The sequence below is a fragment of the Drosophila willistoni genome, assembly GCF_018902025.1.
Source record: "Drosophila willistoni isolate 14030-0811.24 chromosome 2L unlocalized genomic scaffold, UCI_dwil_1.1 Seg168, whole genome shotgun sequence".
NCBI lineage: Eukaryota > Metazoa > Arthropoda > Insecta > Diptera > Drosophilidae > Drosophila > Drosophila willistoni.
In genome coordinates, this window is record NW_025814047.1 from 6,550,761 (window position 1) to 6,576,241 (window position 25,481).

The following is a 25,481-nucleotide window of genomic DNA, read 5'->3' on the forward strand; positions in this document are numbered from 1 at the left end:
TCAGCCCTAATCAAGTTAAATAAATAAGAAATGAATTGCTGGTAAGCAAATGCTTCAAGTCAAGTCACAAGACAACAACAAAAAATCTGTCAAAAGTAACTAAATAGATGTGAGTGCCTTTAGAGATATTCATCACCCACTCACACAGTTTTGTGTGTGAATAAAAAGGGATTCAGAATTATTCAGAGGTAAACCTAGAGAAATCTACACACACACACACACTCAGATACTTTCTTTTTCCTTCTCAATCATATTTATGCACTCTCGACCTTTTCCACGCCTAAAACTTAATAAAAATATGAACAGAGCAAAAAAAAAAAACACGAGACGCAGCAGCAGTCAGCCACTTGGCCTTTTGGGAGTTTATGGTAGAGCTTAGCAAACAAAATTATATTCAATTTCCTTTAATGGCCAACCATAAAATAGCAGTCAGCAAAAGTAAAGCCCAGGCCCAAAGCCGAGACGCGAGAAACTTCCCTTTTTTTTGGTTGTAGGCGAGAAAAATCAGCAGTCAATTTTTTTTCTTTTTTTTTTTTGAGGTGGTTTTTTTTTTATTTTTTTGACTAGGTAAGCAAGTTGTTTGAAGTGGCAGTCGGGATTTCACAATGGCTTATGTTTAGATATATGTTTATGGCCAAAATCGAGAGGAGCAACCAAAAACAATTAACTCAAAGACGACAATACGACTCTGACGACAAGTTGGCCATGGTTACGAATACATATGCCATTTGGTTTTGGGCCACTGCTAACAAATTACTTCAGATTATTATTAATTATTGCCCCATTGATCAAAATTGTAGACTCTTCAATGAGTTGTGAGTGTGTCTGTGTGTGAAGCCAAATTAGTAGCTTATTAATAAACTGCATTAATGTGTTATGGACTATTTGTTGGCTATTTGGATTCAGCAGACTGCAAACATTTGCCTCCTTGCCAAAAGTGAATACTATGTATTTACTGATTTATAAAGTGAATTCCATTAAGAACTCATTGAAGTACGATGAATTCCTGATTGCATTTTATGAGCTTCAAGAATTAAGTTTAGTTGAGAATTAAATTATGAACCAAGTGGAAATATTTATTAAATTTCTAGCAAATAATTAACATGCAGTTCAGTTTCTTCTTGTAAATAAATTCCAAAGTTTAAAAATTTCTAGCTTTTTAAAGTAAAATTTTTAAAGTTAGCTAGAATCTTTAACATTGTTTTGCTACATATCTCTTATGAACTTTTTTAATTTTTTTTGGTTTGAAATGTATCAGAAAAGATCCCATTATTTGTTTGTTTCTTAAATTTAATTTATTTCTCTTGAGATTAAAAATTGCCCATATTTCACCTTAAACAAATATTAATTCAAAAACAAAACCACATCAAAAAATTAGCAACATTTTTTTACCCATCAGATATAGAAAAATGTTAAAAGAATAGCAAAAAAGGAATGGATTATATGTTTAGTAATAAAAAATGAATGCTCATTATCTAATCATTTATCACTACGTAAATTAATAGAAAATAAAAATGTATAACCATTTCTATTTATGATCCATCGGTCTATAGAGAAAAATTAAGATTGACAGATCGCTTCAAAAGAAAAAGGAAGTAAATTATAAACAAAACGTTCACTGATAACTACAAGTTATCCAATATTAACACAAAGATAATTTTAAATTTTAGCTTGCCAAAAATAGACTTTTATAAATGGATTTTAAATCACAAATTTTGTTACCTTTTATTATTATCAAATGAAACAAACAGTTGAGATATAATTACTTAAATGCCAGTCTAACAATCTAATAATTTATTTTATCTTCCACTTAAGAATTAAAGGTACTTTTTGTCCCACGTAGATCTGTGCTTAAGAGTTTAATACATTTATGGGCATTTTTTAAAGAGTTAAATCAATTCCGAGTTACGTTATCTGAGACCGCAAAAAACAAATTTTTTCGGAGGCCACACACAATGGCTGCTTGGCGATGGGCTCTGAAGCCAAAGTCAAAAGAAACAGTTAATACATCAAAACGTCTTGACAGCGAAAGTATTCCAATGTGGAAGCATCTTTCTTTCGTTTTCTTTTCAGCTCTTATTTCGGCAGACTAACAAGAGAACGAGAAGCCATTGACAAACCGATTGACATGAAATGAATTGTGAAATTAAACTGCTGACAGCCAGCAGAGGCTCACAGAGGAATAGGAGACGAGCCGAGAATGGGTGAGAAAGGTCTGAGTAGGAGAAAGGTTTCTACGGTTTTCTTCTCCCTTTTTTTTTTTTTGGCTAACAAATTGCCAAGTGATTTGAGCCAGAAGCAAGGACAACAATAAGCATGTGTCTCTACGCAGACGGCACTTAAAATGAAAGTCAAATGCAACAAACATAAAATTGTATGAGAAAGGTTCTACAACTGATTCATGTGGGGCACTTAAATAACCAAAGCCATGTTGACACACAATAAACATTATGTTTTGTTTGCCAACAAGAGAGATAGAGAGAGGTAGGTAGGTCTGTGGAGAGCTAGGGAGGGAAAGCCATTTCCACTTACCCGAATCAAACAAAGAAAGAAAAGCGTATCACAAAGGCAATGTACGCGGCATTGAGCAATTAGTATTTCTATTTCTATTTTTTTTTTCTCCTTTCTTTTAATTTAAACTATATCGCACACTCACAATCGCGGACACAAGCACACACACGCACATACATAGAAACATACATATCAATTAACAATTTGCTTTGCCCCTAAAAGCATGCAACAATTTTTGGTATTTCCTCTTTTTAACTTGTCGGCAACAACGCGGCGTATGAGCAATCAATTTGCTAGTTGTTTTTTCTCGCTTTTTTGACGTCCGTTTCAAATGCAGTTAAAACACGCGTTTTTCATGTTCCAAGACGACAACGACGACGACGACGACGTCGACAAAATTTCTATTTATGATATTGAACTCAAAACACAAGTTAGGCAGGAACGGCAGAAGTTACTGCTTTGCCTGTCATGTTAGCACTGAAGTCATCTGCCAGCCAACACATTACTTAAGTGCCACTGGAGCTTGCCTCAGACTGTGTGTGGATGCCATTTTTAACTGCGCAGGCGCAGGCTTGGCCAAAATGTTAACAAAAACTTTCGCCTACCATGTGGATGGCATTTCAAAAATATCATTCTATTCTTGCATATTCTATCAAGTTCAATTGAAATCAACTTTGTTGCCAATTGATGTTGAGCTTGTCGAACAATTTTGACAGCTCTGACAGACCAAAAGAAGACTTTGTGTTGGCAAAAATAAAGAAATTTATTACATTTTAGCATAGAAGCAGATTAAAAGTTTATTTTGCTATACCATTGCTCTTCGGTGTAGAATGATCCTTTTGACAATAAAAGCAAAAATTAACTTTATTATTCTTTTATATTATAATGTATTACTCAGGGGTGTTCTCGTTTTCGATTCCGAATTATTCGGGGCCAAAGAAGAACAAATAAATGTGTAAAAATTAAATTCATTTGTTAAGACTAAAATAAAATTAGTATAAAAAACCGTTCTTAACTGAAACCACTCACGCTTTCCATCAAAAACTAAATTTTTCCATAATTAATTATAAAACTCGGCAATCCTCGGCAATATAGTAGGCGCAACACAAGATTTTCGAACACAGATTCGAAAACGAAAGCAGTAAGTTCGCAAGCGGTGAAGAAGTGCTCTCGATTTACATTTGAAATCAAATCGGAAACAAAATCTAGACTACTTCTAGTTAATTTCCCTGACATATGCTCTTGTGGTTTATTTCGGTTTCGCACATAAATTGATTTTGAATTTTAAAATGAATAATATGGGTATTGTTTAATTTAGATATTATATGTATATTGAGTCGTTGATGACTTTATCTCTTATGTTATCGAAGTTATTTTGACACAGCACAGCATCCGAAAATTTTCCAACATCATGGACTTAAATCTAGATTTCGGGGATTCTAGATAAGTGACTATCTAAATATATGTATTTATAAAATATTTGTAAACATACATACCAGCTCAATTCGTATACTAGGGAATAATATAAACTTTATATTATAAAGTATAATCCTTTACTTAAAAATACTTAGCAAGATATTTTTAGTCAGTGAATCAACCTGTAACCACCTCTACTCTAATATATTAATACTAGCCAGAAAAGCCCATTCAATATGATGTAAAGGTGTTGTTTTTGAAATATCGTTTAACTAAGGTACATTTTTGTTTATTTGTCCATGTAGCAAAACATATATGATTTGCCGGAGTTTTCTTGCACTCACAAGTCTTTGGAATTCGTTTAACCATTCTTCTCTTGCAATCTTAACGTTTTCATGGTATTCAACCAAATATATATAGAGTTATTTTGTTGGAAAATAGTTTGACACACCTTGGTTCACTTAACTTGCTCTGTGGCCCTTTCTGGTCCTCATCTTCAATTCTAGGTGGCATAAAATGCGTGCACAGTTGGCGACAGGCTGCCTAAATGCAATTTCAAACTCCCCCTACCTCTTACCCACTCTTACCCCTCAACTTGCCTCAACACCCACAGTTTGCCATTCTTTCTACATATATATATATATATAGTTGTATATATAGCATTTGGTCGGTTGCTGGTAATAGCCAACGGAAATAATTGAATTTCGTTAGGGAATAGAAGGAGAGAGAGAGAGACAGAGAGAGAGTGAGCTAGAACGAGAGTTTAAAAGACGATTGCCGGCAATCGCAATTGCAACGCTCAATTTATTTTTTGTTACATTGTTGACTCGTTCCAAAAGAGATTGGTAACAGCAGAGTCAGATAAAGTGAGGGGAGTGATGGCTGCTTTAAATGCGGCTGCAAGTTACCATAAATTGTCCATGGACCAATTGTCAAACTGAAATACACTGCAGAACAGGTAAAAGGCAACCAAGTTGCAGAGGAGGCAGACGAAAGCAAGTCTAATTATGGAGCAGACAAGAAGCCAAGGTAAGCCATCGTGGCAATTGATGACATCTCCTCTTCTCTCTCGCCTGTGAAATAAGCAGCTTTATGCAACCATAACCAGGTGACTACATCGACATCAATTCATTTCAAGATTTGCTCTACTCTGTGTGACAATTTATTAATGAGCTGCGACAGAATGCATGTTGATGGTCCAGATTGTGTTGGCATTAATTAAAGGCTGACCAAATCGTAGCTTAATCAGATGTATGACAAATAACTCGATGATTTAGAAGCGAAGGCAATTGTTTGTTATCTAATAGCAATTGAGTTATTGAAGGGTAAGTTTGATATAGACTTAAGATTCTTCTTATTCAAAAATCAATAGATGCATATGTAGGTATATTCAGATTTTCTCTTGAACAATTGCTTATGGTTTACTTTTTAATTATTACATATTTCTGCTTCTAGAAATTGATGACAAAATCGTTGCATAATAGTTTTTGTTTCATTGCAATTAGAACGAAAAATGTTTTGCTGTTTTCGATTTGTCAACTCTTTGGATTTGCATACCACACACACACAAACCCCCACTCTTTGGGTGATTTTACTACCATTTGGAAAAGAATCCTTTCCACACAAAACACCCACAGTATCCCCACACCTTTTTCTCTATCCATTGATGCCATGCACGTTTAAATAAATTGCCCTCAATAGTGGATTCTGCCATTTTTTCCTCTCCATTTCGTTTTTTTTTCTCTTCACTTTTTGTATGTTGCTGTTGCTTTCGGTTATTTCCATTTTCGCCTTACGTCGTCTCTGTGACGTATGACTTTATTTGCGTCTTTTCGACACGCGCCACTGGCTCAAATTGTGCACTCCTCCAGGGCTAGTAGCTCGTACCTTCACACGAACACTCTGACTCACACACACACACTAACACACAGCTCTTCACATGTCCATTCAACTGACAATTACAACGCAATTTGTTGTTGTTGTTGTTGGTGTTTCTGTTTCTGTTAGCTGTTGGGGTTTATTTAGCATGCAACGCCAACTCTGGCAAGAAACGCGTCAACGTCCATTGAGTCGCCACCAATGGCTAATGGTTGCAGTGTGATAAAATGCTTAGAAAGTGAGTGGACAGATGGGTCATCCCAGGCGATATTAAAAGGTTGCGTGGCATAATACACAAACAACAGCAACACCAAAGCGACGGCATTTGAAAGTACCTACCCCGTAAAAATTGCAAGTATGAGGCTTGTTTAAAGGGCAGTGGAATATATGAGAGAACTCCTGCAAAAAGGTTACTGAAAATTATACTTAATACATATAAATCAAAGCGAACTCAGAGCTCTTGATTTGGCTGCCATAGCATTTAAATACCATTCTAATTCTTAAATGTTTTGTTTATACAATTAAGTTCATATAATTTTAATTTTACATTTTCGTAAGCTAGTTTTAAGAAAATTCCTTTTTTCTCCCAAAATTTTTATCTTTATCGTATAAAAAACTGCAACAGAACATGGATACAAATTTTATATTCTTCATTAATTTTCTCTTCTTTTGCAGTATTTAACTATAAAAATATCTAAAGTATTTAATTAGGTAAGAACTCTTTTTCACAGTAGTTTTTCTGGCATACATTTTTTACAAAAATACGGTATATCGCTGTTTTTTTCAAAAATTTTGTATTTTCCAATTCCAATTTAATTCAGTTTAGCTTAGGTAAAGCCTAAATAAGCTTAAGAACAGCTCCAAAAAGCCTTTAGCTTTTGGCACGCCTTTAAACAGCCTTAAAAACCCCTTAAGGATGCCTCATAAAGGCCTTGAGGAAATCTCTTTAGGAAATCCCAAGCCTAGTTTCAGTTTATTTCATCTTTCGTCTCTTTGGTCATATAATTTTTGATAGTATTTGCCTTGAGCCAAACTATGAAACTCACCCAAATTAGTTATGCCTACAACATTTTCTGCTGATATTATTCCTTACGATAAATGTGTATCAAATTGTTGTGGCAATTGTTTATATAAACATGCAGTTGTAAGTCTGGAGGTAGTTGGTTTTCTTCGTTGTGGTGGTGGAGGGGGGACAGCTGGGGCTGAGTGGTTAATCCACCAACTTACTTAATTGCCGCACACACGCGCATTAACATTCCGTTTTTCCAGATAAAATTAACGCCAAAGGCTAAAGGACTAAACATTTTTTGAAATTTGTTGCATACGTATGTTTATAATGTAGTTTAGAGGTTTGGAGTTGGCAAAGCAGGAGACGAGGTGAGGGGCAGGTGTCGGGCTAACGTGACCCAAACGGAAAATGGCCGCGCACGCCATTTTGTATGTCAGGCCGAGTTGAGGGTTCATGTTTAACTTTGATTAATTCGTGTTGATAAACAGTTATTTTAATTAATCGCCAGGTGTCGTTACAACGGCTCGTTTCAAGCTTTTAAATTTAAATCAAGGCACTTCCACCACCCCCATCCCCTTATCCCACCTTCCCAGCCAAAAGCGACAAGTGCAACACCAAACATTTGCAACAGCCACAACCTAATTGGTGTGACATTTTCATTTTTTTTTTGTTTGGCTTTCTGTGTCCAGTCAGTCGAATGCATAAGGCATTTATCATACTAGCCAAACGTAATCAACAGCCAGTTTTATCTGAAATTGAAAATCGCTTTGAGCATTTTCCACCCCACCTGACCCTAGTTTTCCTTTTGTTTGAAATTGGCTTGTGAATGCTCACAAATAAGTTTATTTTTTATTCTTTCTTCTACTTGAAGTTGTGCGTCTAATTGATGTTGTAACATTTTCCTTTAGATTCGAACACAACTTTTACCTCATTCACTGCGCATAATTAAAGGGATTTCCAAAACGAAAAGTTTTTCAATTTTTCGAAAAAAACTAAAACGATAGAAATAAACTTGCCGGAAAATACAAAAACTATGTTACAAGGCTTTGACCAAAAATCACCCAGAAGCTGAACATAAACAAAAATGGCAAAAATTTCAACAAATTTGTTGTATTTTCTATAGATTTCAACTACACACAAACTAATACACCCACTCACTCACACACTCACACACATACACACACTCATTCACACATTCGTAGTCACAGTAGTAGAAGTTGAGCACCTTTTGTTGGCAAAGTTTTTGTCTGTGGTCAAATAGAAAATGAAAGGTGAACAGGAAAGGTAACTAAATCTCTAGTTGGCTAACATCTAACCACATTGATCTTACATATATACTATATCCAGCTTGGGGCGACTGGACTTCCATTAGATAGTCCCCAAAAAAACAGTTTGTGTAAACACAACTTTTTTGTGGTATATTTTGTTTGCTTTATATTAAATTTAGTTTTTTTTAATGGTAATGAAAATAACAAAAATTTAACTAACAACGGTAATATTTTTGAATTTTTTAAAAGGCTAGGCAACTCTACCTTCACAGCAAACGCCACCTACCGGTTTGCATACAAAAGCTTTATGAGCTTTTAGGTTAGCAAGTAACGTTTCACATTTGAAAACTGTTTAAAAATGTTACCAACTAGGTTTAAATATAAAACTTATGAAAAAACTTAGTAGATAGCTGCTATTATAATTTTATTCTGATTAATTTATGAAGTACACTATAATAAATAGAATATATCCCTCTCTATACACTTTAATAAATATAGGACAATAATTCCAAAAAGGAATACCTTGGCATGGACAGATAACTAAAATGTGCATATTCGTTTGAGAATTACTTTTTGTTTTCTTTCATTAAATTTAATTTAATTAAAAATTAAGTTATATAATATTTTTGCTATAGGTATTCAAACAAGAGAATTTCAAAGGTAAGTAAAACAAATGACAGATATACGGACATGGCTATATCGACTGGACTTCTCATGCTTATGAAGAATATATACATATAGTTTATGGGGTCAGAAACATCTACCTCTCTGTGTTAGAAAAAACGAATTAAAACTTTAATATCCTCCACAAGGGTACAATCGATTAAATTTTTTATGATTCACATATCTGTAACACATTTTGGAGAAAAATTCTTATGAATACTAATAAGAATGTCGGCACTAAATATTTAAGATATGACTCTTAAATTCAATTGACGTTTTGCATATATCTAGATATGTTTTATACTTTTAATTCAAAAAGCTCAGTCAAACGAGACGAATAAGTAATTTGTAAATCGTTTTATTATCTACTAGACTCGCACATCTGGTTTTCATTCTATACTAATAGAGATTTCAATTAAATATCTCAAAGATGACTCAGTTGATTAGTTTTACACTTGTAAAATTTACAAATACAATAAGACAATATACTTATCTCATTTTGTGACATTATTCATTAGAACCTTCATGAATTGCATTTAAAAAATAAATATAAAGAGATTTAACACAATTTAGAATTATGTATGCTAAAACTACATATAGAAAGCCATCGAGGAAGTTTCAAAAATTAATTTACAAGTAGAACTGAAGGACTTCAAAAACTTTAAACTAAAGTAAACAGCTAAAATAGGATTTTAAAGTTACAGAACTAGTTCACTAGTTTCCCTTCTAGTTCCAATCTATTCATTAGTCAAGAGACTAAAACCTGTCTAAGCAACAAGTATCCTTATAAAAGGTTTCTGGACACTATAGAATAATTCTTCGTGCCCTTTGTAGTTCTAATCTATCCAAGCTTAATTGAATAAAATCTGTACAAAACAGTATCCTAAGAAACAGGTTTCTAGATACGTCTTCCCTGAAATTCAAATCTATTCCAAACTTAGTTGAATAAAATCTGACTAAACAATTATTAGATCTTAATTTTTTAAAAGAAATGATTGTCAATACATATAAACCTTACATTCAACCTTTTTCCTTTTATATGTTTTTCCATCACCCTGTTAATTAACAATCTTATGAGACTTATTTTTCATAACTTTTTACTTCTCCATTACAATTTTTACTTACCAAGATCCATTCATATCAAACCACTTAAAACTGAGAAATGACACATACAATTTTGTTTTTGTTGGTGTTGTTTTTTCAGTTTTCATATATATATATTAAAAACACGTTTTTGTAGTTCAGTGTGCAAAAAGTTACAAATTACATACTTAATCATATATAGATTCTACATAAAACAGAATATATAGTACGTATAGAATAAAAGCATAGCTCATTATGTTTTAGATTGAAATATTTTTTTTCAACTTTTGAAATGCTCCAAAGTAACAAAAACTGAAAACAAATAGGGGGTGAAAAAAGAGAGGCAGGAGGAGGGAAATGAAATTTAACATTACATTGTTCAATAGGCAAAAAAGCTTGCTCCAAATAAATCCACAAAAAATAGATATACATATATATAAATATATAAATATATTTCCATTAACATTTAGCAATCACATTACTGGCACTTGTTACGTTGAAGCAAATTCCATTCGTTTCTAAAGCATTCTTTTCATGTTTTTTGTTAGTTTTTTAAATTGATTTTGATTTTAACTTGTTTGTATTTAATTAGACACAATTTTGCAGGTTAAATTAATTACTTCAAATTCAGTTTGCCCAACAATTGGCTAGCCTGCTGACCGGCACTATCCTGGGCATGGCTCGCGGTCTCCTGGATATTCTTCTCGAGACTGTTGCGCTTCTGATCCACATACTGATTGGCCTCGTGCAATTTCTGGTCGACAGCCTGGCTGGTCTGCTTGAGGGCACCATCGATGGCTCCTTCGGCTTCCTTTAGCTTCTGATCGGCAACAGTTTCGGCTGCCTTTACACTCTTGTTGATGGCCTCGTTGGCGGCCTTTTTGGTCTGATCGACAGCATTGGCAGCAGAACGTTGAGTAGCCTCGGCAATGTTGGCTGCCGCCTGCTTGGAGTTCTGGGCCACTGTTTGAGCCTGATGCACGGTGTTGTCCACAGCCTGTTTGGTTTGATTGACAGCGCCAGCGGCACGGCTAACACCCTGATCGATGGCCTGACCAGCCTTTTGGGCCTCAGCGGCAGCCAAGGCAGCAGCATCCTTGGCTGTGAATGGAAATAAATCAATCAGTGGTTTATTTTAGATGGTTCCTCTCACTCCTTTTATGCTTACCAGTGCTGGTGGCCAATTGTTCGGCTTCACTCTTGGTCTGCTGCACTGATTGACCCACCTTCTTAGCCTGCTCTTCGGCTAGCTTCTGTGCCTCGGTGGCCTTATCGTTGGCCAATTTCTCAGCCTCATCCTTCTTCTTGCTGAACAGATTGGCTGTCTTGTCGCCAAAGTTCTTCAAAGAGGCTAAAGGATTAGAAAAATGAAAGGATTAGAAAAAAATACAATACTATAAAGTAAAAACAACTACTTTGATTTTGACGACTGGGAAACATTGTGATCGATTTCCAATTTGAAACTAAATAATCCAGGCAATTGGTAATCATAATTTATAGTCTCAGCTTAATCAGTTTTGCCAATAAAAAATCATGACAAATTCCAGACATTTAATTGCCAAAACATAAATAAAATCACTGAGGTAGCTTGAAAAGGCAGGTAAAGTCAAATGCAAATTGCATTCAATCATGAGCTAATTAAATGAAAGCGATAACTGCGCATTTTCTAGTTGCATACAATATATAAATGAGATCCCCATTTTGGCATCGACTATGTAGGTATGTATGTATGTATATAATGCATGTAATTTAATAGAAATTATTAAAAACAACGAATTTGCACATAAAATGACGTGTTTGTTCACTCAAAATAGAAACATTGTGCCATTAAAAACGAAGCTCTCAACAAAACAAAAAATTAATACTTTAACGAGACGCCAAGAATTTCTTTTGTCTATCCATATATATGTACATACAAACTATATATATACATACATATATATAGTAGAATCTGTATAAAGTAAACAAGCCGCACAAATATTTGAATAATTTACGGTATGTGATGTCATAATGGCTAGAGGAATTCACGCTTTCTGCCTGTGGTCGTCGATTACGATGCGATGCGATGCGATTCGATTCGACTGGCTGCGGATTCAATTGGCTTGTGACTAAGGGTCTTTAGCTATAGTTTTGTTTATACTATTTTAGTAACTAAAACTAATGATCTTAAATTCTTATTCTACTCATTACACTTAAAGCACTTCAATTAAGCCCACATGCGGCTGGAAAATTAAAAATAGCTTAAATTCTTAAAAATTCTCGACTGTTTTTTCATCTCTTTTTTCGGTTATAATTAATGGGCGCTTTTTGTGGTTGTGTATGTGTATATATATATATACAGTGGGGTGTGGGTGTGGCAATGTGCTTATGGCTGACCAAGTGCGAAATGTTTGCGGTTTAAACAAAAAAGAAATAATCCAACTATTCTTAGAGATTGCAAAGTTTTTCCAAATGGCATTTCTTTCGACCTTTCAGTCATGGGTGGAACAAAATAGGGATCAATACAAAAATCTAGTGAGTTTTTGAAAATAAAAGTTGGATGATGAAACAAACGGTAATGAAGTTGAAAACAAAAGTAAGAAATTAATCAAGTATCAATTAAAAATTGAGACTTTTAACATTTCATATCTATCTAAATGTTTATAATAGGCTAATGAATGGATTAGAAATTGTTGTGACAAGTTTTTAGGCAAATATAAATAAAGTTAAGCTACAAAAACTTCTTTTTAAACTTTTACACTTCAAAAGTTGCCTAAAAACAATTTAAGTTCTGAAATTTTCAAGCTTAAATCGTAAATGAGAATCGTTAATGTTATATATTTATATATATTTGATCTATGACCATTTCTTTCTTTCATCTTGTTTAAATTTTCTCTTTGTCTAAAAAAATAAGAATAAAATTGTTTAGCTTTAGCAAAATATTCATTCCCAATTTTTTTCGAATTCAATTCCAATTTTTAGAAACTAAAGTTTATTAATTTAAAGCGGAATCTATTGTTATTAAAAAAAAAAAAACAACAACAATCTTTTCGATGTTTTTATTTTTAGAGCAAACATTTATAAGATTTCTTTTTGTACTCTTTAATGCTCTTGGAGAACCAAAAGCGACCTCAACCTTGTTTCTACGCATTTGCTTTTTGTTTTCTCCTCATTTTGTTGCGGCTGTTTTTGAGATGCTGTGGTCGAAAACCGGCTGGATTACTAGAACATAGCCAGAAGGTAACACAATCAGTAACTAAGCTACAAGACCTCTCGCAGAATCTCAGCTGTGGTTGTTGCCCATTGATGTTGTTGTTGTTGCTTGTTCTTAATGTTGTTTCTGTTGCTGTTCTCGTCATACCGCAGATAATGCGCAGAAGCTCTAAACACCTTAAAAAATAAAACAAAACTAACTTTGACAAAGACAAAGTTTGTATACCCTTTACAAAATTCTAGTCTTAGCCCAAAATAAGGCAAAAGGTTTCTACAGAGAACTTTGATTTACAATACTTTGATCTTGCTTGATTTTAAATGCATATTTTTTACTCATGAAACTCAACAGATCAAGAATATATAACCTTACAATATGAAGTACATAAATATATTTGCTGTTAGTTAACGATGACTTCTTTTGGATTGATGACCAAAACAAATATAACCTTTTAATTTTTTTAGGGTATAAAAACCTGTAGCTAAGGTACAAATGAACTCAAGCGCGACGTAGAATTGCTTACACACACACACACATACACAAACAGAACACAGACACAAGTATATGTCTATGAGTAACAGCGATTTTTGGTCGGTCGAATCAACTCACGTTCCACACCAGTTTTGGTATCTCCTATAAAAACTACAAAAAGAATTGCCCCATCTAAGCCGCACACACACACAGTGACAAACTGAGAATGTAACTATGAATCGATGCTGATGGCAAAGATGATGTCATAGCTTGAGATACATATGTATCTACATAAATTCACAATGATATAAAGATACAAAAATCAACAATAATCAAACACAAGCGCGTGGCACATGAAGTTTCGCACGCCCTGGACAACAAGAAACAAAAAATTAAATATAAAAACAATTCTTTTTCTTTTCTCTAGCTATCTCTCTCTCTCTCTCGCTTTTTTTTCACTTGAGGCGTCTAGCTCAATCCACAATATTTGTCGAAGGTCAACTTGGCGCAAAAACGTCAGACAACAACTACAACAAAAACTACCTTCAAATGAAAGAACCAGCTGGCAACAGGCCAAATGTGTCCTGCTGCCTGATGATGTCATGGCCTTTAACAGTGAAAAACAAAAAATAAAAGGTAAATCAATAAGTGAGTTATATACATTGTTTGGAGCCAAAGCACTAAAAGGGTAAGAGTCGATTGAAACAAATTTAGGGACAATGACTAATACAAAGAGACCATAGAAAACATTTACCATCAGATTGCATTGACACGCGTAATGGAAGTAGACATAACTTGACCCTCTTGTTTATTTGGTTATCAGATGTTACTTTGCCTTTCCAAAAAGGTTGTTAACTACGTCTCACAAAAATGTTAGAGATCAGGTCCTAAAAGTTACAAGGATCTGTCCAAAGTAAGTCTCTCTCAGCTTAAGTAATCAAAAATATTTTGTAGCGCTTTATGTAAAAACTCGAATAATGATTCATTTGAAGGCTTATCAGAAACTATACTAAAAGTTGAATTTCTTATATTTTTTTTAAACATAAAAATATCATAATTCCTTGATGATCTTTAATAAAAATTCTAAACTATAAAAGTGGAAACTGTATTAAAGTATGGATACAGAAAGACCAGTCTTATATTATACTTTTGACTATTTTAATCATTAAATACCATAAAATATAATGCCAAAAAAGTGAGGAAGAAATCGTAAAGAAGTAATAAATGAATTCTAGAAAACTGGTTGTTTTAATAAGTTAATATATATTGTTCATATTCAAGCTGTGTCAGAATGTATAAGGTTAATATTTGTAGTTCAAAAATGTAACGAATTCTTACAAATTGTTCTAACGACTTTCCTCACATAAGTTATAGAAGTATAAAGAATTGAAATTGATCATAAATAATAACGCTTATCAATTTCAAATAGATCAACAACTATTTCAGTTCATTTTTGCCGTCGCATAAAACGAAATTCCCAATTAACTTGAATGACCCAACGGCCTCAAAAGCTGACCCACTAATGACAACGAGTGGTCTGTGTAGTGTTCCGTTCTGGAATGTGCGATCACCGACGAGAGTCAAAGTCATGGTTGGGTAATTGAATTAGACATTTGACCATTTGAAATGGTCTGGCCCTACAAGACCAGAGTGGCAGACTGTGGACAGAGATAAGATTTCAAATTGATTGGCCGTACAATTGCATGGTAGGAGAGGATATAAGTAGAGGAGAGCCATCAACGGGAATGGACAAACAGCATTTGCTGGGAACGAGATGAAGTATCTAGTACTTGGGCTATTGACACTGTTGAGTGTTTTGCCCAAGGAGCAGCTCCTGGGCACGGCCACGGCCTGTTCGAGACGTTACCTTAGGCGCATAAATGGCAAATGTTACTATTTTTCGGTGAAGAAGGTAGGACAAACTCTTCAAAGGTTTTAAAAACTTTCTATTTCGTTTAACGTTTCCAATCTTTAGTTAAATTGGTATGGAGCTCTAAATAATTGCCTGCGCAAGGGCCTAACACTGGCCGATTTGAGTAATCCAGCGGATTTCTATGGGGCCATTGGGTTTCTCAGCTCGAAGGGCAACACAGAGGATTTCTGGTTCAGTGCCAACGATCTGCAGACTGAAGGACGCTATCAGTATGCCAGCAGTGGACGTTTAGTTAAGTTCTTTAGCAACTATAGCATTGTAGAGCCTGCAGAGCATTCGGATTGCTCTGATTGCTTGGAGGTACGCATACGCTCCAACCTGACTGTGGTGGCGGATGATAGTTGCCTGGAACGGCAATATTTCATCTGCTCGGAACATTATTGCAACACAGATGGAGCCTTGGGCAAACCTCGTCATCACAGTCACGAGCATTTACATCACTTCCATCATGATATTGGCGATGAAGATGAAGAAGGTGGAGAGGAACCGCCCGTTGACTTAGCTCTGAGTCAATCGCTTGAAAATTTGGGCAGCAATTCAGAGCAAGCGGTAGCTCCAAAAGATCTACCAGATCAGACACCAACGTCTCCCTGGGATACCGATCTACACGAAACAACTATGGGAGATGAGGAGAATAAGTCTGCAATAAAATCCAGTGGCGAAGGGGAAAACAATGGCGACAAACCAAGCGGGGCTGAAGCTTCGCCAGGCGGTAATGCAACACAAGCATCACCTGGGGGAGAACCTCCTAGCGAATCGGCTACCACTCCAGCAGCAGGAGCACCTGGCGAAGGTGGTGCTGTCGCTGATGCAACAACTCCCGCCGCAGATGCTCCTGCTGCAGCGCCAGGTGCCCCCGCCGCAGATGCCCCTGCTGCAGCTCCTGATGCTCCCGCCGCTGATGCCCCTGCTGCAGCTCCTGATGCTCCCGCCGCGGATGCCCCTGCTACTTAAGGTGGAGGAGCATATCGACACTAATCCCAACACGCCAGCGTTAATAATCAAAAATTTACTTACAGGATTGAATAAGAAAAATACATATGAAAAAAAAACTAAATGTAAATTATTTTAAGCTTAAGACAACCATGACAAACAAACGTGCTAAGCGCCCAGAAATATGCTACATAAAAGAGGAAAAAGGCAAATGAAATAGGCTAATTTGTAGAATTCACAGGAATTGTGGAGTTTCATTTAAAAATGAATTTACTACTCATTTTAAATGGAACACATACAAAATTGTTAGAAAAAATATATCTACTACTCTCAAAAGTAGTCAAAGATTTCACCGTACTTTTATGTATTTTTGTTGCTGGGGTATAAGATCATTAAAAACCATTGAACAAATTTCGGTACTTCAGGTTAACTACTGAAGCGGAAACCTTTTGAACGCTATAGGACACCAGTTAGGAATTGACCTTGACAGTAATGGATAAGTTTACTCAACGTTTATTCATTTCATTATATTATAAAGCTAACTTAATTTTTTTTAAATATTTTAATAATGAAGCTGTTACACTTTGAATCGAAATATATATTCTCAAACTAAAAATCTGCAACCCATATAACACTATTTACATCACTTGCCAAGCTGAATGACTTCTTCACCCAGTCGTATGGCCATAACAAAAAAAATTTCTCAGCTCATTTTCTGTACTTCCAATCACTTCAGCCATCAATGTTTAATGTTAATTAATCGATTAATTTTGCAATTTCTACAGACTTTTAATATGCATTTCGAATTGGTTTTTTCAAGCCTACAAGAGGGTATATATAGAACATGATTCCATCCCGCAAATGTTACAATTGAAAGCTGCCAGCATGAAAATACTGGAAATTGTGATATTGTCCTTGATCTTAGCACATACGGAAAGGGTTTTGGGCCAAAAACGTGCCAAGGGCAAAGTGAATTTAGAAGGTCCTTGCGGCAAGAGATATTTGCGAAAAATCAATAACAAATGTTATTATTTTTCTATGAAAAAGGTAGACCTCTCTTATAACCTGGAGTTCCAACATTCAATTAGATATTTTGTATTTGCAGATAAACTGGTTTGGAGCCCAGAATAATTGCCTGCGCAAGGGTCTCAATTTGGCTGATTTGGCCACACCCGGAGATTATAACGGAGTGCTCTATTGGTTGAGAAAACGTGGCAATATGGAAGACTTTTGGTTCGGTGGGAATGATCTACATTCAGAGGGTCAATTTACATACATCAGTAATGGTCGCATGATAGAGTATATGGGCGGTACTGAGGGTGGAATTGAGTCCACACATCGTTCCAATCTTGATGATTGTTTGGAAGTGCGTCTGAGAGAGAATAACACTATCGTGACCGATGACAATTGCCAGGAGAAACAATATTTCATATGCGAAAAGAATGCCATCGAATGCGCCACGCCAACGAGCACCAGTGAGGCCGAAACTAAGCACAGTCACGAGCACTTGCATCATTTCCATCACGATGCGGCGAAAAGGGAGGCGGCTGGGACCGATAAGGAAAGTGTGGAAAGCGATTCGCGGCCGGCTGATAATACAAATTCAACGGAAGTTGGCACATCACAAGAAAATTCGGATGAAGCTTCGACAAATCAACCCGAAAATGAGAATGAAGGTAAAACCGACCAATTTGGGGAAAGCCCAGAAAGCGAGGAAACGACAGCAGACGAAGCACAGCTATCGGAAGACGGAGGGGAAACGGAAGCCACACAAGAACCTAACGGAGAAACATCAGAAGCAACCAAGCCGTCTGAAGGAGAAGCAACAACAGCAGCTGCTGAAGCATCTAAACCAGCTGAAGGCGGAGAAACAAAGCCTGCTGAAGATGCCGCCAAGACCACAGCCGAGGCTGCCGAAGCCACGACGGCAGCACCAGCAGCAGATGCACCAGCAGCAGAAGCACCAGCAGCAGAAGCACCAGCAGCAGAAGCACCAGCAGCAGAAGCACCAGCAGCAGAAGCACCAGCAGCTTAAAGCGATGTAGCCATATCCTCGACCCTCTAGTTAATCTATATAAGGAATCGTTCGAAATAAATGCATACTAATTGCAACACTAAACTGTCTAGGCTAATGAACCTGAACCTGTCATTTGCCATGGATTATGCAAATGAATGTTTTTTGTCTACCAAAACACTTTCTACTGATAATGAAAATGTTTACGACCCTCTTGTTCCTATTTATAGTGTGAAAAATAATATACATGTAGGTATATACAATAAATAATCAGCTATTCATGAATATTAAGGAAGGGGGACTCATGGAGGTTAAGGTTAAATCTAGTCTACTAGATTGCAATCCAAAATCACAAACTAAAGACGCATAACAAACAGAAAAAGAATTTTGCAAGAATGAAAAAAATATTGAACAATTTTTGAGAGTTACAAAAGTGCCCTTTTTTAGATATTTTGTATATAATTTCAATATTTATGATACATTTACTTACATTTCGAAGCATCTGTTTTATTTATTTCGGCATTAAGTGAAAACAGATAATACATTTATAAATATATATGTGTATGTCAGAAAACAAGGCAAAAAAATTTGAGAACATTTCATCATAATACTAAAATATAACAAATACAACGATCAAAAGAAACACCAGAATTTGAATTATATCGAAATTTAAATACCCTTACCTAAATTTACCTGAATTTCTCAAATTTTTCAATTTTAGAAAAGTTTAATTAGATAACTTCTTGTAAACTTTTGCAGAAAAGTTTGTTGGTAAAATTTTAAAAAAGTATTCACCTCCTAGAAGTTCTAATATGTTTTGTTTTTAATCTATAATTATTAGAAAAATTGTACAAATTGATTCATGTACTATTTTAATATTGACAATTATTATTACGACAATTTCTATTGAAATATGTTTTTTGATTTCGTTATTTTGTATTCTGAGTAATACTTCTTGGGGACAATTTCTAAAGATATATGTCTTCATTTTGAATTTCTGAATCTTTTGATATGCAATTGGGAGACTAACAAATATCTGTTTTTTAGTGTTTTTAAATTTTTATTTAAAAGAGAATTCATCAAATTATTTGATAGCTGTCATATTTCTGCAAAATATTTACTTCTGCAACATTTTTTGTGCAACATGTTTTTGCACCTTTTTAACATAACAACATAACTAATTGACTTGCTTTGCTAGGGTATTCGAAAAAAAATGGTTTTTTTTATTGCTAATTTTGCAAACTATGTGCATAAATATCTAGAAAATTAACTTTTGCGATATTATAAATTCCAATAACGAAATATTTAAAAAGAAATATAACTCACAACCACAACTCACAATAAATAAGAGAATATCGAATATATTTCTATAGATGTATATATATGTACAAGCATGTATATGTATATATATATCAACTTTTATGGTATACATACGTCTATAATTATATATATACACATAACAACATCAATTTTTCTTCTTTTTTTTGGGTGTGGGTTGTGCCTTGTGAGAGAAGAGCAACTTATAGTTCATGTGTGGAATATATACATATATACAATGTATTATATGTACATTATATCCCATACATTTCAACTGCGCCGTAATTGGCTTACGTATCATCAACATCGTCATCATCATCAACATCATCATCATCATCATCATCATCAAGTCGGGATAGAGTAGTGGCGAACAATTAAATTTATTATTGCGTTTCAGTTGCCACTCCCCCATTATCCCACACACACACTCACACTCTTTGTACTCCTTAATTTCTTTCTTCTCATCCCGTTAGATGATTATAAAGATGATGATGTAACTTCATATCAGAAATATATATATATATAGAGTATTATTATAATCCTGCAATGCGGTCATTTTATAGGTGTTGGCTTTGTGAGGTCAACCATTTGAAAAAGTTGTTGCCTCTGATGAAAAGTCTTTTGTTTTTGTTGTTGTCGTTAATCACTTTGCATATTTTATTGTAGTTGTCGGTTTATTTTTTTCGAGTTTAACAAAACTTTCACAAAATCCATTTGAAATGCAAATTCCAATTTTTTACCTGTAAGTGAGCTAAACATATTGTTGATTTGTTTTTTCCTTTTTTCGCCTTGTACTTAAAACTTTTCTTTTTAGTATTTTAGATATTTTGTATTATCTATATATTCCTTAGGTTTTTTCCTCTATGCTGTTGCGGTATTTGGAGTGAATATTGAATCGAATTTGGTTTTTTTTTTTTTGTTTTGGTTTGGTATTTTTATACGAAGCGCGTTTATTTTTAAACGTCCGACTACGTCGAGAGCACTGAAACAACAAAATCTAAAGCGAAAGTAGCTGAGACTTGAACTCTCAGAACACGTAGCGGTAGCGGCGGCATTTTTATACCCTATCCACATGAAATGCGTATGTGGAAATAGTCAAACAACTTGTGGATTATTTATATTAAAAGTAGCATACGTTTTTTTTTTTAAATTTAAACAGAGAATACATATTTGTCTTTAATCTTTCTCTAAGACTTGATTTAATTAAGACGTAATGAAATTATTAGAACGTGGTAATAAAAATTTAAGTATTATGAAATCAAAACCGAATACAAAGTGATACTTGTATGAAATCAATTAAATGTTATCAACTAGGTCTATAATTACAAGATCTAAACTTTATATTTTGTTTTAAAAAAACCACCAAAACCACAAAACCACAAGGTATATGACAATGATGGTCGTTAAACACACAAGATAATTATCAATGAATTACTTTTATGGCAAACTGTTTCATATATTCATAATGTATTAACGTGTATCTAAAAGGGTATAACAACTTCGTTAGTCCATTAACTTTTCGATGGAACTTATTTACTTGCCGTTTTTCATGTGGAACTTAAGTATAGAGTACCCAGATCGATGGAAATTGGTTATAAACTTTGCTTAGCCGTTGAAATTTGAATTGAGTCGGTCTAAGTAATAACTAAAAAGGTCAATAAATGTATCTATATTTTCCCAGTAAAAACTTTTTGAGAAGGTTTTATCTATATTATTTTTTAACAAATAAATTGTTATTAAATGTCGCCCATAAAAGTCACTTTTTCGAGACCATTAGGGGCTGGCTGTCCATAAATTACGTAACGCAATTTTTGACAATTTTATATATGACAATAAATATATGTTACAAGCTTTCCGATCCCCTCCCCCTATGTCAGAAATTGTCACACACACAGAGACCCCTTCACAACTAAGGATTTTCAAAAAGATGACTCCAGCTTGAGACTAATCGAAGAAAATTCGAAGTGTTTTTTTGATTTTGCATTGCTAATCAAGGGCCTAGTCTCGAGCGAACCATGGGCCAGCCAAAGTAAGTTCTAGGGACTCATCATTGAAAATTTTAACTGCTCGAATTCATCCAATCAGTGATTGACTCATGGGGTTCGCTGCCATCTGGAGTACTTTATGGCAACTACAAGGATCTTGGCAACTATGATGAATGTAGAAATATAAACCAGGAGATTACATCTACTGGCAGTGTAACGGGAAAGTACTGCTTTGCGGCTCTTCCCAAGCTACTACTTGGTTTAAATGCAGATGTGAGCATTGCGATCTGCTTTCCGTCCTCATGTGGGGCCGTTACCATGGACACATTGCTTCGTGGACTTCTTCATCAACTACTTGGTCAAAAGCTTAGTAATGATTTTAAAGTAGTCAATGGATATACTTGCAGGATAGCGAAAAGAGATCCTATTGATGGTCTTACTATATTTACCATGTAGGTATCTATAATCTCATCCTGATCATGGAAAACAAATGAACCTGTTTATTTTCTAGAGCAATTTTGTCTATAATGGCTTTACTTGTTCTACTTGCCACATTATATGATTATGTTTTGGACTCAATGCAACTTCCTACACTTATCGAAGTATTCTCAGCTCGAGCAAGCTCGCGTTCTCTATTCCGCTTCGACGATGGCAAATTAAATCCCAATGTCATTGATTGCATTCATGGTATGCGCTGCATGTCTCTTATTTGGGTCGCACTTCTCCATACCTTTCAAGCACATGAAACACTGGCCATTCAAAATTCAGATGATATATTGCAGGTGAGAGCAGTGTCTTGATCCATTTTTAAATAACTCAGGCCGTTCTTTAAATTTGCAGTGGTCTAAAACGATATTCTCAGAAATTTTCGGATTATCTTATGCTGTCGACTCTTTCTTCTTTATCACCGGCTTGTTGTTGGTATTTTGTAGCATGCGAACTTTTGAGAAGTATGCCTTTGATTATATTTATTTGATAAACATTTAAAGAAATTATACTGCAGATCTAAGGGAAATATAAATGTGTTCATGTTGTATCTGCATCGTTACCTACGTCTTACACCACTTGTGGTATTTTCCATACCAATCTACATGAAGATTCTTCCCCTGCTGGCAGATGGCCCTTTCACAGGATATGAAGATTATAATGCCAGTTGCAAAAAGACATGGTACAAGACTTTGTTGTATGTGCAAAATTATAGCATAAATGATGTTGTACGTATTTTTGTTTCCAATGTTGTTTATATTAGACTAATTTACATCCAATAGTGTCTGTCTCACACCTGGTATCTGGCCGCTGATATGCACCTTTATGTGGTTTCAGTTCCTCTAGTTATTGCCCTCTATAAGTGGGGTAAAAAGGCAGTTGTTGGCATTTTGGTGCTTATTTCATTACTGGCTGTATGTCTCTTCTTTGCACACTATATTATGTGAGTTGTCAATTTTATTATATTATACAGAACTGAAAGTTCAAATTCGCCAAATTTCTTCTTTAGGTATTACCGAACACCCCTCAACTTAGACTACTTCGCCTCACACACTCATGCTTCACCATTTTTAATTGGATTACTCTGTGGCTACTTTTTGCACATAAATCGCGGAAGGAGCTACGAATTGCATCGCATTATAATCTGTCTAGGATGGTTAATTAGTTTGGGCCTTCTCTTGACCAGTGTTTTTTCTAAAAGCTACTGTTTCGCCAAAAATTGGTCCCATTTGCAGCAAACCTTTCATTTAACCCTTTCTCGGATAGCGTGGCCATTGGGTCTGTGCTGGGTAGTCTTTGCCTGTACGCAGGGCTGTGGTGGACCGGCCAATAGTTTTCTATCATCACCTTTATGGCAGCCATTATCTAAACTCTCGTATTGTAGTTACCTATTCCATATGTTGTTTGTGGTTATCGATGTGAAGGTTATACGAACAAGCACCTATTTTAGTATTTACAGTTTGGTAAGTTTGCTCTATGTTTTGGTTGTATCATCTAATCTTTCAGTTTCATTTTAATTTATTTGTAGATGCTTCATTTCTGGGGCGTGCTCGGTTTCACAGTATTGTTTTCCTACTTGATGCACATTATTATTGAGGTTCCATTAAGTAACCTGAAAAGCCTTTTGCTGCCCACTCATAGAAGTGCAAGAAGGGAAGGCCACAGACAAACTTAGCTAACAAGAGAAGTATCCAAGGTGATAAGCGATTTAATTATGCGATTTACCAACCAAAAGGACCTATCGAGTGTAAGAGTTAAAATACTTTACCGTCTTCCTTAATTTGATATTAAATCTCAATAGTTTTAAAATTATACGCCTGAGGTGTCTCTTTCAATTGTCATCGATATCACAGTGTTGATAACCTACACTGCACGAGTATATATCGCCCGTGAAATATCTCAGGTATAGTTATGTTTACAAACGGTTTACCATGCATGTCTTGCTCACTATTGCAAGCACACAGGCCTTCTAGCGCCGTCATTAGCTTAAGATTAACCCCGCTATCCTAGGGTTTATAGACTCACCCTACAGGCGCAAATACAGTTGCGAGCAAAAAAATAGTAGCGCATAACACGTGCCCATTTGTTACTATAGCTTGCAATATAATATTCTGATGTATTTCATACCTCTAAGTACGGTTATCACCAATGTGTAACACTTGTCCATTGCATTGTAACCTTACTTGGTTGCTTAACTTTTTTTCTACTTAATTATACCCTTGTAACCAGAGGGCCGGGGCTGACTTCGACCGCGTCAAACTTTGTATACCCTTGCAACATTTTTGGTAACTCTTTCCTTACCTATAGCCATCAAAGTGGAAAAACGTTTAAGCTAAAAAGGCTAATGTTTCCGAAAGAACGGCCTACAATCTTGGCATTGGAAATAACGAAGATATTGATCAAAGTCACTGTTTTCCACTGATAGTTCCTGAATAGGGATTCCCGGAGAGAAGGAAAATAACCCAATCTTCATTCGTTGAATTCAAAATATGAACTGATTTTATTTACAAAAGTACGGAGTTTATATAGGAAATCTTAAGCTCTAGGAGGTAACAATTGTTGTTAAGGGGCTGTCCATAAATTACGTAACGCGATTTTTGACAATTTTTGGGGACTGTATTTGTGCGAATGAACACACTTGTACAGCCTAAATTTGAACTGTTAACGGACTTTTTCTGTCTTGAAAGGTTATAAAAATATATGTTACGTCACAAGCTTTCCGACCCCCCCCCCCCCCCCATGTCAAAATTGTCACACACACAGAAACCCCCTCCCCCCCTGAATGCGTTACGTAATTTATGGACAGCCCCTTATATGTATAGTAAGATTTCAAAATAAGGTTCATTTATGTAATCTTTTGACTACAGCTCAAAGAGTTGTTTTATTACTATTTAGTTCTTAAGTTGAAGTAAAATTTTATACAAACCAAAGTAATTTTCATCTTACACTGCAGTTATATATAAAATCTGTGATAAGTATAATAATTTTTATTAAAGCGTTACTTATTCATTTTCTATACATTAAAATAAAGAAGCCAATTCACATTTCATTTGTAATACGATCGCTTGTGTTAAAGATGTTTCAATTTTTTTGGATTGCTGCAATTCTGGTTCATTATCTAATCAGTGAGCTAAATTCAGAAGGTCTATGTCATTATTATAGCAATACAGCGGTAAATATGCGTACATATGTATTTCTTAAAAGAAAAAATTCGGAATTGTTTTGTTTTTAACTTCATTAGCTGGACTGGTTTGATGCATTATTTACCTGCCAGAGTTTGGGACTTTGTTTGGCCGATATGAGCAATGAAGAGACTACAAAAAA

General features: G+C 35.0%; 3 protein-coding genes across 4 annotated transcripts; 2 read left to right on the forward strand and 1 right to left on the reverse strand.

Moving 5' to 3' along the window:
• Nucleotides 1–10,255: 10,255 nt before the first annotated feature.
• LOC6640772 (protein DR_1172) lies at nt 10,256–20,658 on the reverse strand. 2 transcript variants are annotated; one of them, XM_015178642.3, is made up of 3 exons: nt 20,427–20,658; nt 10,997–11,179; nt 10,256–10,929 (listed from the first exon to the last, which is right to left on the reverse strand). In XM_015178642.3, exons 1-3 carry the CDS (start codon nt 20,443–20,445, stop codon nt 10,445–10,447), a joined length of 687 nt encoding a protein of 228 aa, XP_015034128.1. In that variant the 5' UTR covers nt 20,446–20,658; the 3' UTR covers nt 10,256–10,444. The 2 variants fall into 2 exon arrangements, with proteins under 2 accessions (XP_015034128.1, XP_002063981.1); XM_002063945.4 differs by lacking the exon at nt 20,427–20,658 and adding an exon at nt 11,244–11,284.
• LOC6640773 (CRACD-like protein) lies at nt 15,232–16,712 on the forward strand. Its single transcript, XM_002063946.4, has 2 exons — nt 15,232–15,401; nt 15,465–16,712. The coding sequence occupies exons 1-2, from the start codon at nt 15,264–15,266 to the stop codon at nt 16,374–16,376; spliced, it is 1,050 nt and encodes a 349-aa protein (XP_002063982.1). The 5' UTR covers nt 15,232–15,263; the 3' UTR covers nt 16,377–16,712.
• LOC6640774 (serine/threonine-protein phosphatase 4 regulatory subunit 2) lies at nt 17,239–18,474 on the forward strand. Its single transcript, XM_002063947.4, has 2 exons — nt 17,239–17,402; nt 17,461–18,474. Exons 1-2 carry the CDS (start codon nt 17,241–17,243, stop codon nt 18,388–18,390), a joined length of 1,092 nt encoding a protein of 363 aa, XP_002063983.3. The 5' UTR covers nt 17,239–17,240; the 3' UTR covers nt 18,391–18,474.
• Nucleotides 20,659–25,481: the final 4,823 nt, after the last annotated feature.